Here is a 16231-nt window from a genome sequence, read left to right on the forward strand (position 1 = left end):
AAAAATGTAATGAGAGCTTAAAGGAGTCATTGCAGAAGAGGGGGGAACATATTCCTCGAAACGAGGACATATGCGTCGTATGACGTAAAAATCCGACACGCATTTTATTATTGTTACGAAAAATCGAACGAAGGGCAACCCTAACAGAGGATGCTTGACAATTGACTACCTCTTTCAAAGTCACTCACTCACTCAGTAAATATTATTTGACAGAATCGAGAAAGCGTAATAATTAAAATAGAGAATTGTTTTTTATTTTCGTTTTGTTGACAAATTAAAAAACATGTTCTAAAGGAATAAAATAGGCTGATAACAATATCAATATAATATTATAAACTATTCTTTATTATTTATATTTAAGTCACGGTGCATTTTAGAAATAGGAAAACGATGTTTCAGACAATAACTAAATAAACAATAGATTTAAGTTTAATGTATTAAATTAATAATGTGATTAAATTAAAATGGCAGATGTTAAGATGAAAATAAGTTTTCGTAAAGGTGTGTGCAGTGGATGTTTAAGTCTAGATCGAGTTACAAGTTCTATTGATAAACAGGATCTTTTTATAACGCTGTTATCTAAGGAAACACAGTATGTGGTATGTATATCTTTATTTTTATTATTGTTAAATATAATCTCTATAATCCTTATGTATATTTATTTATATATTATTTCATATTATTAATAATACTTAATCCAAGTAAACAAATCTCTTTGATATAGTCAAGCCACTGGTTTTCTCCAGCATAATAGATTTTAATTACAGTTTTATATCATTCCAGGAACCTAAGTTCTTAAGTATCCAGCTTTGTTGGGAATGCAAATCAATGTTGCGAAAAATAAGCCAATTTCAGCAAAGAATTTGTGAAGCACAATATATATTAAAAAATTCCATTAGTTTGGATCATAACACGTTTGTAAGTTAGCTTTGATCTATATAGTGAACCCAATATTATATTCACCTATTTTCAGATTATCACAGGTGGATACTGTATTCTTAATGTCTTTTACATTGCCCATATTCTATTTACTATATTATTTCAATTGATTTAGTATATATATAATTTATTAAATTTCAGATTTCAACAACAATCTCATTATCTACATTAAGCACAATATACAATCCAGAATTTGATTTTATAATAAGTCATGATGAAGCTGAAAAGGAGACATTAAAATTACCAGAACCTCTACTTGATACAATAAAAGAAGAAATAGAAGTGTTTCCAGATACCCTTAATGATAATGACTATGACAATGATTTTGATAGTAATGATTACATGAATAATTGTGATGTGAATGATGTAAAGAATGAAAGTAATATTGATAACAGAAAAGATGTACAAAGTAAAGAGAAACAAAAACAATGTGGCAGGTTTGAAAGGAGAGCAATTGTTACAACATTTGATTTAGATTTAAAAAATCCACATAAATATTATAATGAAGTTAATGTAAGTAACAATGAAATTTTGCAAATATTGGACAAAGAGAAGAGCTCTACAAAAAGTTCAACAAAATATAGAATAAAATGTGAGTGTAAGAATAGATTTAAAAAATTGTTAGATATGAAAAGACATATGGATATTGATCACTTAAAGGTAAATAGTATTGAAATTTTTTAAGTATTGGTCCATTCTTGAATGGCTCCTTTTTACATTTTTTTAAAGGGTATAAAGTATATTGGTCTTTTGTTTATGTACCTACTACATGTCAAAAATAAAATTTATATTATCTATATAAAAGTGAATTAAAAGAAAAATAAACTTGATGGATAACTATTTGATATTATCAACATAATGAGCGGAAATGATATTTTATTTAATGTGTTTCAGCCAAATCCTCCATATAACTGTTCTGAATGCTCTCAAATGTGTGAATCCGTTACTGAACTACACAGCCACTGGCAAACACACAATATTTTATATAAATGTATGTTTTGCTCGCAATATTTACAAAACATCACAGAAATAAAATGCCATTTAATGAATCACACCAAGTTGTATACGTGTAAAAAGTGTGCAATACAAAATCAGTAAGTATAAAAAGTTAATTAAAAAATTCTTTCATTTTTATAAATATAAAAGCTAACATAGTTAAAATAAAATAAAATAAATCATATATATATATCACTATTTCAGATCTATTTTAGTCTTAATTCCATCCGGTAATATTTAAATTAAGAAATAAAGATTCATTTATCCCTCACTGAGCGCCATTTGTATATCAGTGTTTTTTTTTAAATCAAGAACTTTAGTATTGAGCTAAGTCATTCACAATGCTGCATATGGGTTAAGGTCACCTGTAATGCATGATACTGCTTCATTTCGGGTATTCAATTATTTGGGCCTCAGTATGTACCATATTACAACTCTTTCGCAGAAAGGATTATCCATCTTTGCAAAAAGGAATTAGCTGTGTGTGTGTACTAGTCTTAAATCTGAGAAGGACATACTTTGGACTTCCCGTTCCTTATTTCTAACCTCAATGTATTTGACTGTCATGTAGTTTAATATGTGGATTACGGGTTTATTATAATCTTTTTACTTTTCTAGTTCATCACACCTTTTTAGAGAGCATTATAGGAAGTATCATACAAAATTCATATGCGATTATTGTGAAAAAGTATTTCACTGTAAAAGACTTCTTGAAAAACATATTGTGTGAGTATTTCTTATAATCTGTGCTATATTCCAAAAAAGTTGTTCAAAGGAGATAATATTAGTGACACTTCTGTTATACTCGACTCCAGAACTTCTCCAATTTTTTTGTTTGAAGGTACAGAAGAGATCAAAGGATGAGAAAAAATATGGAGAAATTCTTTTGTTTTGGAGTCTTTTGATCTATAGATACTGACCTAGTTCTAAAGACATTATTCACCTTTATTAATTAATATGCTGTGAAATATTAAAACAAAAAACTTAACATTTATTTATTTGCAGAAAAACTCACTTCCCTTCAATATGCCAGGTATGCAACCGAATGTTTAGCAAATACCATTCGTTAGAGGTGCATTACCGAAACTTCCATCCAGAATTAATATACAAAACGGTCAAGCGCGAGTTGTCATATTGCGTTGAGTGCGACAGACAATTTCCAAGCCAATATGTATATAAACGACACTTGAAAACGGCAGCGGCGCATGTTCAGAAAAAAACTATTAAGTACGTATAATATTTTAATAATCTACTATTCCGGCTCGATGGATCAAAATTACTTTTATGGATAGAACAATAAAATTTGACAGTTACATTCCATATTTTAATACGTAAGCTTTTTCATCGTATTAAACATTCTTTTGTTTTGACTTGTGGGGAGCGAGTGTGTCGGCATATTTCAGATATCTGATGTAGATATATAATATCGGTCGGTGATTCGATTCTTGTTTTTGGAAGGGAAATCGCGCATTGAAATCAAAGAATGCTTAGATGCAGTGTACGGAGACGACGTTTTAGCGCAATCCGCAGTCCTTCAAAAAAAGAGCGTACCAATTCTAAAAGGCCGGCAACGCACTCGCGAGCCCTCTGGCATTGAGAGTGTCCATGGGCGGCGGTATCACTTAACATCAGGTGAGCCTCCTGCCAGTTTGCCCCCTGTTCTATAAAAAAAAAAGTTTCTGTTTTGTGACCGTCGACGAGACGGGAATACATTGGTACATAGGGACCAAGAAACAATAAAAACTGGACTTCACCCGGCCAACGTTCTCCAAAGGCAGCCTGTCCCATGACCGGAAAGGTGATGGTCACAATTTTAGGACTGCAAAACGATCACACTGTGAGCTCTACTAGGCCGAATTATTGGTCCAATTCGACGCTGAAATAATGAAAAATAGTATTTATCGAATTTCGAAGAAAAGTGCACTTCCATCAGGATAACGCATCGGCTCACATCCCCGGCAAATTCGTAGAATTAGCTACCAACTGCTGCCCCTTCCACCGTATTCTCCGGATTTGGCCCCGTGCGACTTCTTTTTGTCTCATATTTCAATAAATCACTCGCTGGGAAAATTTACTCGAGTGACGCGGTTATCGCCGCCAAGAAGGTGTACTTTGCAGACTTCTAGAAGGCATATTCTTAAGAAGGCTTTAAGAAGTTGAAACGTTTCAAGTTGGGCCAAGTGTATTGAGGGAACGCAAATGAGATTGTGGAGAAATAAATCAATCAAAAAACAATTTTGTTGGCTAACTACTTATCGGGCCACCCTCCTATAAACTTCTTTCCTCCTTAAAAAAAAGCAACATATTATTTGTTAATTTACAGATACAAAATATGTTTTGTAACATAAAATTTACAGATACAAATGATACAAAATATTATTTGTAACAAAAAATTTACAGAAAATTTTGTTGTTCATAAATTTTTTCTTTCTTCCAGAATCCCTTGTCCGGAATGTGGAAAGGTATTCTCTCGTAAGGCGTATATGAAGAACCATTACAAATTGGTTCATGTTAGATCATCATCGCATTATTGCGAGATTTGTAGTAAGGTAAGTCACAAGCTCCAAAGTCGCTACCAAAATCGCTAATCGCTAAATCGCAAAGTTCATCAGCGATTTTTTTAATCATTGGTATTGTCCCACCAAAAACCTTAGTGACTGATACCGTGGAAATTAAATTTCATATAGATTGTTGAATATGTAATAATAATAATTTATTTCAATTTTTTATCTAATTGTGCTAGATATATAAAAAAATTAGTCAGCTATTTCTATCTCTATATATATAATTTATGACTAGGTGTGAACCTGTATACAGCATACAGCACCTAACCCCTTAAATATATCAGACTGTAGCATCAAGTACATAACTCATTGGAAAAACTTATAACGTATAATTTACTATCTATTTAACAAGTAGTGATATTATGGTGTGCAGTGTTGAAGTGTTCTCTATATGACCCAAACATAATATATACTATTAATATATTATACCTGTACATAAATAATTTAATAAATGCCTTCCAATTTTTATATATTTAATATGTCGAATAGTTATATCTATCCTATTTTTATAATTGATCGATCTGAATGTACCACTTTCTTGCAAATAAATGATTTATTTATTTATTATTATGTGAAGTTTGTTGTTTATTTATTTATTTGTTTGTGATAATCGTAGGTAAAATTGTGTTGCATAGACAATTTGCTGGTAGTAGGCAAATAGACTGTAAGTCTTGAGCCTGCCAGCTAGGATTGTTCGTGTGAGCATTTAACACTTTTGTCTTTAGACACAAATTTTCTCACCGTGTCAGGTTCAATAGGCTTACGAGCAAGTGTTAAATGCGCCTATAAAAAGGCCATTGGTGGGGGGTGTCCAGGGTTCGAATCACCCAGGGAGAAAAGTAGCACGCTCAAGCAACTAAGCCAAGTAGTGAAATTGATGATATATATTTTTTTAGCATTTCATTAGCGGATTTTCACTTCGCACTCACAGGAAATTTGTACACGAAAAAACTGCGAAGCCGAAAGACAAGATTTGTGATGTCTGTGGACGAGGTTTTCATGTAAGTAAAGTAAACAAAATATTATTTATAATAAAATAAATATTTATTCGTCTAGGTAAACAACAATGAACGTCAAAAAAAATTAATTTGTAACTTTACATTTACTACCAGTTCGCAAGACAAGGGCGTAGAGCGGTAAAGAGTCAATTGCTTCAATCTTTAGTAGTTTAGTGATCTGATTGAGAACGAAAAGATTTGTAAAAGAACTCAAATCATCAAAATCCAATTTTTTTTACGGGATGACGTCATCCTTTATTTTGATTAGTAGATTGTCAATGATACCTATATTCTCTACTAAAATAACACTTCATATGGGGAATTTTAGTTACTTTTAAAAATATGACCCCAACATTTTTCCATAATGTTCTTTAGGTTACAAGAGGACTATATATTGACATAACTCTTCTTTATCGGATATAAACTCGCAATAATTACATTAAAGTCTTTAATCATTTACATTACTGTAACACACAAAATGTTTTGAAGTTATACTTCTTTTGGCGCGATGGAGAAAAATGATGTGAGTGAATTTTTACGATGCGCGCGCACACCGTAGTCGACATTGTAAAGTTAGGTCTAGGTGGCATGGAAATCGATAACTATGTTCAAGTCGTCTAGTATTTTTATATTAAGAACACGTGTTTCGTAACAGTACAATTAAACAGTGTGAATAAATAAATATTATTTTGGTGTTTTTAAATAAATTTCATATACGAGGGTGATAGTATTTACGAATAATTTATTTATTTTAATAATTTTTTTGATTAATTTTAATATTTATCATTAATCACTACTGCATTTTAGTATTTTTTTCCATACGCCAAAGAAGTATAATTTCTAACGCGTGTACATAAGTACACACTTTTTTTATTTGTTAAGTTCTTTTGAAATGTACTTGTGTAAAGCAGACTGTGTATATATAGTGTTTATTCGAAATATTTTTAAATCTATTTTCAGACAAATCGGACACTAATAAATCACACAAGGACTCACACAGGCGAGCGACCATACAAGTGTTCGTATTGTCCTGCGGCGTTTGCACAGTCGTACGCTAGAAAGACGCACGAGAGGTCGCAACACAAACATCTCTCAGACGCGATAATCATTTACAGTTGAATAAAATATTGCATTCAAACTGTGTTTTATTTCCTTCCCCGAGAATTATAACCCATAGTTAATATCAAAGTTTATAAGGTAAAGAAAAGTCGAAATGTATGGTTTACTCACAGTCTATATTTATAATAAATTTACAATATATCTCAATGCATAAAGTTATAATTAATTCAGCCTTATTTGTATAAGTTATAAATAAAATTTATTGTTCCAAGGTGTAAAATTCATATAATTTTACATACATACTTTATTAATTTAATAACCACTGTAATAATGACAGAATGTGGCTGTTAGCTGCCAGAGCAAACAAATTGATTTTCTTCTCCAAGAATGTTCTTGGTTATGTAAAAATTAAGAACAACTAATAGCAGATCCTGCAGTCTTCCAATTGCAGTCTTCAATTAGAAATGCAAATTGGAGACAGATTTGTACATATGTAAAAGATATTTATATACATAATGACATTTTAACTGCATAAACTTAAAAGTTATATTTAAACACACTACACAATAAGTATGACTCCGGAATGTCAAATCTCATTTTGTAGACATTGGTTTTTATACTTAGGCCATCTCGGCTCCTGAGTCTAACCCATGGTTTGACACTGCCTAGATAACCTCAGCATAATTTAGGATAATACTGACTTCAATGATAGTGGGTATGACCGTGGGGTCAAAGTCACATAGTAGGAAACTTGCTGCTTGTAATAATGCTACAGAGGTAGTTTAAAACAACTTTAACCTCTATACATTACATTGATTTTTGATTGTGCATAAAATTAATTTTGTTAAATTACATTTACTTATTGCATTTTCTACAAAAGTACAAAACAGGTGCATTATTAATACAAATTTCTAATTATTTACATGTAAAATTAATGATAGTACTTAATAGTAGTTCCTATTTAAAGATACATATTTTACAATAGTGGTTCAAAGTATAAGTATAGTTTCAGCAATATCTTAAGATATAAGAAAATTATATTAATATAATATTTTTAGTAAATATCTATGTTAATCTGTGCCCACACAACTAAAATTATTGTTTTTATATTCAACACATTATACAGGGCTTACAAAGAACCTTTGTTTACTATATGATATTCATAGCCAATATGCTCTATATAATTATAAAATAATCACTGGTTACTGTAAAACTTCAAACTGTTTAATTTGATATAATAGATTCTATTAGAAACATATGCCATTTGGTTATTACAATGTTTTATATTACTATACATGCCGGGCATGTAAATTAATATAATAAATTCCATATCTTTTACTCACAGAACAAATGTGCACTAATACTGTTAATAAGACACAGGTGGAACATGAGGCATCATATTTGTATAAATACAATGGTTTTCTGGCTTCATTGGCTCCATTTGGATATGTGTCATTACTGGGGGTGGAGGCTGGTACTGTGGAGGAACCTCTTCCTGTTTAACACTCTTTTTCTTTTCACATTTTTTAAATTTAATACCTAATTTATTAAGTAATATTAATCTTAATGATTCCTTACCACCTCTATAATCTAGCTCGTGTTTAGCAGCAGCTAGAATCTTACCTAACGTTGGTACTTCTTTTCTTGATGCATAGCTATTTACTATGCCACGCAGGGCACACAGTTTATAGTAATCTAACTGAACTTTGGTTTTTCGCATTCGTTTCTTCTTAGGTCCTGTCATTTTAGTTTGGGTCGCCTCAGCGCGCAGTCCTTCCCTTTTAATTCGTTTTATTGTACTTTCTGAGAGCCCAGTTGCTGCACAGGCCCGTTTTACTACATTTTCCACTGGAAATGCATATCCTCTATTTTGCTTTTCGCTTTCGAAGAATTTTATCACTTTGAATATAATTTCGCGTGCCTGTCCATCTATAGCCTCTTTTTTCTTTTTGTCTACTTTTGGCTTGTGCTCTGGAGGCGGCGGAAGAGGTTCTACTTGCTGCTGATGCTGAATATTTATTTGATTTATATTTTGTTGTTGTTGATGAATGTGCATCGGTTGTAAAGTACTTAGGACAGGCACGTCGTGTAAATGGGCTTCCATTTTGATAATAAAACTTACAGTTCATATGAGAACATTAAATTATCCTTCATATTTAATGGTATCGTCGCTAAATAAATTACAAAATTCATGGAAACAAACATATAAAAACTTAATATTTCTAGGACGCCATCTGACATTAAATTTAAAAAATACATTTGATATTTCTGACATGACATCTGACAGCTTGGACTACACTTGGTATTATGTCTGAAGTCTATTAATACTCTACGTTCCAATCTCAATCCTCAAGTAGACTCTAGACTTAACCTATGGTAGTCTTTGATTACCTATTTATTTAATAAGTCTGTACTGCTTGTTATAATATACAATGTGTTTCGTAGGGTAATCACATACCAAATTACCATGATCACGCACAAGAAATCAACCATCTTGAACGATTTTCAAAATTTATGGCCCGGTCTGTGAAGGTTACTTCCCATATCAAGTATCAATACAAACCAACTTTGGACGTGGAGAGGCAGATGCAATCGCCGCATCGCATTTCGGGAAGCGGATAAGGCACTGCTGTTGCCGCATCCCACTTAAGGCTTGCTGGTGTCTCCTTTGGGTTTTAGTGGGCATGCACAATCGCAACTTAGCTATACTATTTACGTCTCGGTTTTTTCGATGTCTAATATTAATAAAAATTAATAAATTAGCAAAGATGTTAATTTGACTCAATTTGTTTGTATGGAAAAATTGGTTTCTTAATTATTAAAAATTTTCTTGTACTCTTACTTTAATATGCCTATTGGCACTGATAATCATTTAATAGGAAAATGACATGACGTTAAAAAACAGTTGAATAGAAACGAGGTTTTTTTTGCCGGCTTCCAAGGAAATTCCGTAACACGTTTTAATACTTTTTGCGGATATGTTACAAAACAAAAACGTAAACTCTTCAAAATACTGCCAATTTATAAAAATATAATATTGTATAGAAATTTATGATCGCAAAACTAGTTTAGTAATAAATAATAAAGCTTATATTTGAACATTTATTAGAGGCATTAACACACTTCGTTACAACCGTAAAATTTCATAAATAGGTTCAAAATATATCTTTTTTTATGTAATAAGAGAGATATGCTTTTTCTTAGGAAATAATATCTTATGCACTAGTCGCTTGTGAGTGTATAACGAAGCCTTCTGTCTAAATGTGTTGCCACAGATCTTACAAGATAGAGGTCGCTCGCCAGTATGTCTCATAATATGTTCTCTGAGTATTTTCTTGCACTGAAAAATGTATACAATCATTCGTTTACGTGTATAAAAATCATGCGCCGACGAAATATTATTTTTACCTTTTGTGTGAGCCATTTCACATATTTATTATCAATTGGTATAAATATATGTATTACCAAATATTGTTCATTTATAACATTAAAAATAATTGTATAAAACTGCAGACGATTTTTTTTTCAACTTACCCCAAACATTTGACCGCATATTTGACACATTTCTTTTTTGGCGGGGTCAGTTTTGTTCGAGTTGTGCCATTTTCTCATATGATGTGCTATACTCTTCTTCGTTGGGACTGGCTAAAAAAAATAGTAAAATCATACCTAAGGCACAGAAGGCATCTCATCTTTCATTGATTATTCTTCTTTATGATTGTTTTTAACTATCATTTTTTCTTTATATCTAATTATTTTTTGTTGGTTTACGTGATTACTACAGATTAAAAAAAGTTTAAACGGACAAAAATCTAATTTATAATATTTAGATTTACATTTTGATTGCTATGAAGTTTTGTAAGTTTTTGTGAGAAAATAAATCAATATATTATTATTATTATTATTACATTCTTTGAACTAATTTAAAAACATCTAAGCAAATAATTTCGCATTTATATATTATATACGACAAAGTAAAAAAAATCCTGTAGGACATTTTTCTACTAAAAAAGAAATTAAAAAAAATTAAGCTTCCAAATACAAATCTGACAATTTCAATACCTTATTACATAACGGACACGCGTGTTGAGTTTTGCCCATGTGCGTATAGTGAATGTGGTCCGATACTTCCACTTTACTCCTATAAGCTTTGCCACAATGATCGCATTTATATCTGAAATAATGTCCTAATGCATCTTCTCAAACATTTAATAAAATTTTTTTCTTTGCAATTTACCATCTCTATATATATATGAAATTCTCGTGTCACAATGTTAGTTCCCATAATCCTCCGAAACGGCTCGAAAGTATCTTATGAAATTTATTTTTAAAAAGACCACAAATTTAAGGCATTTATTATATGATTGTCAATAACATTTAATTTCAAAGTAGTATAATGTAAAGTATAGAGTATTTCCTTAACTCACTTGTATATATCCATTGTCGCATGAGCCTTTGTGTACTTCAGATGGTGATCATATGTAGCATGAGACTTGAATGTTTTCCCGCAAGGCACGCACTCCAATTCGCGAGATCTTTCAGCGTGATGCTGCATATGGGTAGCCATTGATTTTAAGCAAATTGATTTCCCACATTTTGAGCACGGTTTGCGATCTTGAACTAATTTTGTATGTAATCTATGAAAAAACTTAAGTAAGAAGACCCTCTTAGAGTCGAGATAGCGTATTTAGGACTACCGTAAATAAATGTATTGGAATTTGACTTACGGGAGTCAATTTCGTGCTAAATATCGTATTTGACATTTACTCTTTATAGAGATTCCACGCGAAGTATGACTCCTACTTGTCAAACACTAATACATTTTTGACGTAAGGGAGTCTATGGGGCTAAGCTTCGTTTCTAAATTATATATATTAAATACGAGTTATCGTACTTAGCGAGTGAGCAGTAAATAAATATATAATATGTTTAAAGATAGTTCAAGATTCCAATATACAGTCCTAAAATAAATAAATTGAACTAAAAACAGTTAAACAAGAGGTCAGGCATTAGGGAACCTCTTAAAATATATGTCACTATATAAGTACTACAGCTTATGAATTTTACAATTAAGTTACAAGTATTGATCGTGGCCTTAGATTTCTGTGTAGTTGGTTGTGTATTTGATATGACAAATATGTAACTTACAACTGGTGTTTATTGAGGTGAGCCTTAAAACTGAACACTTTGAAGCAAACGCCACATCTAAACCCTTTTCGGTGTCTTTTTTGTATGTGATTGTATCTCAGCCTTTTAGTCCTGAAAGAAACTAGATATTACAAATAATAACCAATATCCGTAGACGTTACTGGTATTTTTTATTAGTAACTATATTATCTATACATTTCGTTGTCATTTTAACTTGTTAATCGTAAAACATTAAAATTTAAAAAACCCGCCAAAATGCTTCTTTACGCTGTAGGCAAGATGGCGTGCACCCTGTGTAATGTCATTCTTGTAAACACGAAAACAAACTTTTTTATACTTATTTTAAAATTACAAAAGTATTATATTTCGATCAAGGTCAATCTTCAACTCCTAGATAGTATTAGGATTATGTAGACGAAGTCATATTATTTACAAAAACACTATCATATGATTTCGATGATGCCGATTCACCTAATCCTAGGGCGTTTTATGTCACATGACATATAAAAATTAATACAATAATTAAAAAAAAACGCATTTGTACCCGTTTTTAGTATATTTATTCAAAATATTTATTTATATTATATTTATTAAATGTGGCAGTAGTCAAAACGACACCTATTTGAGATGCGAATTAAAATACGGTTCTATGTTGGTAAAAGCATGTAAAACCATAGCAATGAAACAAGTAAAACCCGCTATTAAATAAACAAAGCTTGACTTACAAAAAATATTCGCTACATTCGGGACAAGCAAAGCCGCGAGACGTTTCCACATCTTTTAAAGCCGGATAAAGTCTTGGCTTCGAACCGGGATTTTTCACAAAAGGTGTCTTCCGCACCTGGAAATAATTTTTCCTTTAAAACAAGAAAGACTTTAAAAGAAGCAAAAAAGGAGGTTTTATATCGTCGAATATTTTAGTTTTTTAAGCATAGTATACACACGAGATGGATGCAAGAAAATAATTATACCTTTTAAGAATAGACTACAGATACCGGCAACAATCTTTGACAATTATTGTCCTTGCCTGCGTAGAAGTGATTTTTAGGTATCACTGGGAGTGGCAGCTTGGAAAATCAGTTGACGTTTGTGTCCCGCGCTGCGATACGATTTTTTTTTATAGAACAGGGGGCAAACGGGCAGTAGGCTCATGCATGTCCGCAGCCCATGGTCACTCTTAATACGAGGCGCAATCTTTCCCCCTTCCTTGTTTAATGATCAAGTTTGCCGGTATCTATATATATTCACAAAGGGCCGACCACACATTTGCGAGTGGTCGCAACTATAATCAAGCGACCCTGTCGGTTTAATATCATCATTGAATATAATAATATGCAGATTAATAAACAATAAAATATGAATAAAGTTTTATAAGTGAAAAACATATTTTTGCAAATTTTTTGACCATTGAAAGACGGTCCCTTTATAAACTACATTCAAAGTTAAAATACAATCTTTTCTTACATAAAACTCAGCTGGTTCCTTTTTATGTACAACTTTTAAATGCTGTTTCACTAATTTCTTTAAAAACAAAATTTCACTGCATAATTGGCATCTATAATACTGGTTATGGTCATCGTTGTGTTCATTAAATAAGGATTTCTTTATATAATTATTACATCCATCACACTGTAAATAGTTCTTTCTCTAAAAATCAACATAAAATTGATTGAATAATTCATAAATCACCTATTGAATGGTTTGACTTTACTGATCTATAGTCATAGATTACTGGCCACAGTAATGTATACCTGAGTATGCGTATTCTGAATATGTTGCCTCAAAGACTTGTTATCCTTAAACTTTTGGACACAAACATGGCATAGAATTCCATTACCATTTATGTGTAACAGTTTCTTTCTTTTCTCAAGATCAATTTCGTTTCTATGTGTCTTAATTATTGTATAGAATTCTTTATTCTCCTCATTTATCACTGGTATTGAATTTGGTTCCAATTTGACATCCTCAGTTTTAATATCAACCAGTTTAGTTGTGTTTGAAATGTTATTATTTTCTAGTTGAGCTTTAGAATTGTAGATTGGTAGCTCTTCTGAAACTTTAACAAAATCACCTAATTGTTGTGTTTCTACTTCAAAATTTTCAATATAATTTGTATTTTCACTATATGTGGATAATTGAGACAGGGTATTTCTAGGCTTTTCAATCTAAAACAATACACAGTTTATTTTAAATTATAAAAAAATGATGTACAAATTTAGTGTGGGATTGATACAGTTACTAACATAAATGTTAAAAACTATACATAACAGTGTAAAAATATGTTTAAGTTTCTTATCAAGGAGAATTAAAACTGAAGTGAAGGAAAACATTGTTAGGACCACCAAGGCTGTCCACAAATTCAATAGTGTGTGTCAGGTACAGAAAGCCGATCTCCTACATGCCTATTAGAAAAACAAATCACACAACAGATACAGAATTCTAAGGGCTTAACTTTAAAAACTTGTTCAATCATGGTTACAGTCCCATACTATAACATAGTTATATCTAAAAACTATTACATATTACAGAAATGACCTATGACTTTCTTCATGTCTGTGTAAATTTACTTACAGCAATGTGATCACTGCTTACTGAATCTAGCCACTTTTTGGCTTTGCAGAGTTGTCTCTTAAATTTAATAATCTTCCATATCACTGCTCTGCACTCCCAACACACATGTAACTTTGCTACATCTTTTGTAAATGTATCCTAAAATTTTTTTAATGTTTTTAATATTTCTTTCAATCTCCAGTGTACCTATTTTCTTACAAATATTTTATAAAGTAGACTTATCATTTAAATACTATCTCCCTTATTTTAAGCCATTCCTACTTATGGATACCGGTATGATGCATGTTTTATGCAACAGGTACTGGGTTCAATTCCCGCTGAAACAATAATTTAAAAACATCAATAATAATTTATTAATTTTAAATTATATTTTCATTATTCAAATTATTTATGTAAGCACACTGTAAAAAGTACGTAAACTAATAAAGTATAACTTTTCTTACGAATAATCGCTTGTTTGCTACCACACACACAGATTTAAAACCAAGGCGGTGTACCTAATAAAGCCTATACCAAATCATGAAAAAGTATACTAATTACTAACTCTATAGGCATCTCGATTGATAGATAGTAAATTGTATAAAATATTCACGCCATCAATTATTTGCATTAATGTATAATTTATTCTATTTTCACTGAGACATGTACAGCAAATCTGCTTGTAATTAATTTTATTTCTTTCATGATTTACCATCATGGTTACGCTTCTAAAGTCTAAACCGTATTATTCGTAACATATATGATAACAAATAATAATAACAAATTATTATCAGTTTTTTTGAGTTTATCGCCTGGTATCTCAAGACCTTTATGACAAGTCTTGAGTAAATTATTATCAAAGTATCAAGCAGTGTTGCCAACTCTGATTTTAAAAATTACGTAGATTTAGTAATAATTGCGGAGTGTAGGGTAGGTAAAAGTAAAAAAAAAAATACATGTTTTTTTATTTTAATGTTCATTATTACTTTCCGGTTAATTAAATTGTTCATGTTTTATCATGTTATAAACTCCAATAGAGGCAACTTGGTAAATATACATTTTCCTCATGATAAATATACATAAAAATTTGGGTTTTAGAAAATAACCGATGAGCGCACTAATCCTGCAGCCGTTCCTCATACAAAGATGACATCTTAAAATTTCAAAACTGACACTTCGCTTGTACACTTGTCTAATAAAAAAAATGCTGTTGTGCGTTATAGTACACTTACTACAGATACTACCATTTTCTCTATACTTATATAGAGAAAATGTAGTATCTGTATTAATATTATATACGTTTCCCCCCTGTTCTATAAAAAAAAATACTTTTTGGAGTTTGGATTGGATACTTCTGTTTAATCAATGTGGCGGTGTGTCGCGTCATATTTCACAAAATAGGAAACAAAACTTAAAAGCTTATAGTTTGTACTTTGTGTTGTCTTAATGAGATCAGTTGAGTTGAGTAGGTTTTATTTTTATTCAGATATATTGCTTATAGGTAGGTCGCTGTTTTTTAAATCAAGGGATAATCAAGGAATGAATGAGGAAAACTACAAACATTTGGTCTTCATTTTCTTTGGTCTTAAAGGCTATAAATGTCTTCTCTGGCAAGACTTGGCCAAACCAAATAGCCGGACTGACTGATTTCTTCTGTAGATATTAATGGTAACTATTTCCACAATACTAGGCATTCTGTCCTTGTGATGTGTTTCAAGCATGGTCTTTTTGATATTAGTTCTGTACAAGAAATGTATTTTAAAGAGACTAGGTACATTATCTGCTAGTGTCACAAGAAACAAAATGGTAGATATGGAAATTATTTTCCATCAGCAACAGTGCTAGTTAAAGATTTTGGTATAATTTCAAGCATATTATTTGCATTTAGATATGATATATTCAGTTGATCTAAAGTGGTTTCAAATATATTGTCAGCAACAAAGTAATTGGTGTTCCTGGGATCATCACTACCAGTTC

The 16231-nt window shown here is 31.2% G+C and overlaps 3 protein-coding genes across 4 annotated transcripts; 1 reads left to right on the forward strand and 2 right to left on the reverse strand.

Moving 5' to 3' along the window:
- The first annotated feature begins 242 nt into the window (after positions 1-242).
- Positions 243-6635, forward strand: LOC110998878 (zinc finger protein 93). 2 transcript variants are annotated; one of them, XM_022267681.2, is made up of 9 exons: positions 252-599; positions 784-918; positions 1081-1599; positions 1834-2033; positions 2554-2661; positions 2941-3162; positions 4373-4484; positions 5396-5500; positions 6458-6635. In XM_022267681.2, the coding sequence occupies exons 1-9, from the start codon at positions 465-467 to the stop codon at positions 6614-6616; spliced, it is 1695 nt and encodes a 564-aa protein (XP_022123373.1). In that variant the 5' UTR covers positions 252-464; the 3' UTR covers positions 6617-6635. The 2 variants fall into 2 exon arrangements, with proteins under 2 accessions (XP_045489078.1, XP_022123373.1); XM_045633122.1 differs by lacking the exons at positions 2554-2661; positions 2941-3162; positions 4373-4484; positions 5396-5500; positions 6458-6635 and having other exon boundaries at positions 243-599; positions 1081-1531; positions 1834-1959.
- A 209-nt stretch (positions 6636-6844) lies between these two features.
- Positions 6845-9087, reverse strand: LOC110998879. The gene has a single exon (XM_022267682.2). The coding sequence runs from the start codon at positions 8658-8660 to the stop codon at positions 7923-7925; it is 738 nt and encodes a 245-aa protein (XP_022123374.1). The 5' UTR covers positions 8661-9087; the 3' UTR covers positions 6845-7922.
- Positions 9088-9644: 557 nt separating this feature from the next.
- LOC110998880 (zinc finger protein 2) lies at positions 9645-15096 on the reverse strand. Its single transcript, XM_022267683.2, has 10 exons — positions 14820-15096; positions 14276-14413; positions 13456-13869; positions 13169-13351; positions 12430-12545; positions 11705-11815; positions 10984-11193; positions 10619-10730; positions 10091-10201; positions 9645-9896 (listed from the first exon to the last, which is right to left on the reverse strand). The coding sequence occupies exons 1-10, from the start codon at positions 14970-14972 to the stop codon at positions 9729-9731; spliced, it is 1716 nt and encodes a 571-aa protein (XP_022123375.2). The 5' UTR covers positions 14973-15096; the 3' UTR covers positions 9645-9728.
- Positions 15097-16231: the final 1135 nt, after the last annotated feature.

This window comes from Pieris rapae, chromosome 22 (genome assembly GCF_905147795.1).
Source record: "Pieris rapae chromosome 22, ilPieRapa1.1, whole genome shotgun sequence".
NCBI classification, from domain to species: Eukaryota; Metazoa; Arthropoda; class Insecta; order Lepidoptera; family Pieridae; genus Pieris; species Pieris rapae.

Coding starts and splice junctions, on each gene's coding strand:
- LOC110998878 (XM_022267681.2), top strand. CDS start 465: ATGGCAGATGTTAAGATGAAAATAAGTTTTCGTAAAGGTGTGTGCAGT. Junction 3,163..4,372: donor GTTCAGAAAAAAACTATTAA/GTACGTATAATA, acceptor TCTTTCTTCCAG/AATCCCTTGTCCGGAATGTG. Junction 5,501..6,457: donor TCTGTGGACGAGGTTTTCAT/GTAAGTAAAGTA, acceptor ATCTATTTTCAG/ACAAATCGGACACTAATAAA.
- LOC110998879 (XM_022267682.2), bottom strand. CDS start 8,660: ATGGAAGCCCATTTACACGACGTGCCTGTCCTAAGTACTTTACAACCG.
- LOC110998880 (XM_022267683.2), bottom strand. CDS start 14,972: ATGATGGTAAATCATGAAAGAAATAAAATTAATTACAAGCAGATTTGC. Junction 10,731..10,983: donor GCGACAATGGATATATACAA/GTGAGTTAAGGA, acceptor ACATTATTTCAG/ATATAAATGCGATCATTGTG. Junction 9,897..10,090: donor TATGCGGTCAAATGTTTGGG/GTAAGTTGAAAA, acceptor TACATTTTTCAG/TGCAAGAAAATACTCAGAGA.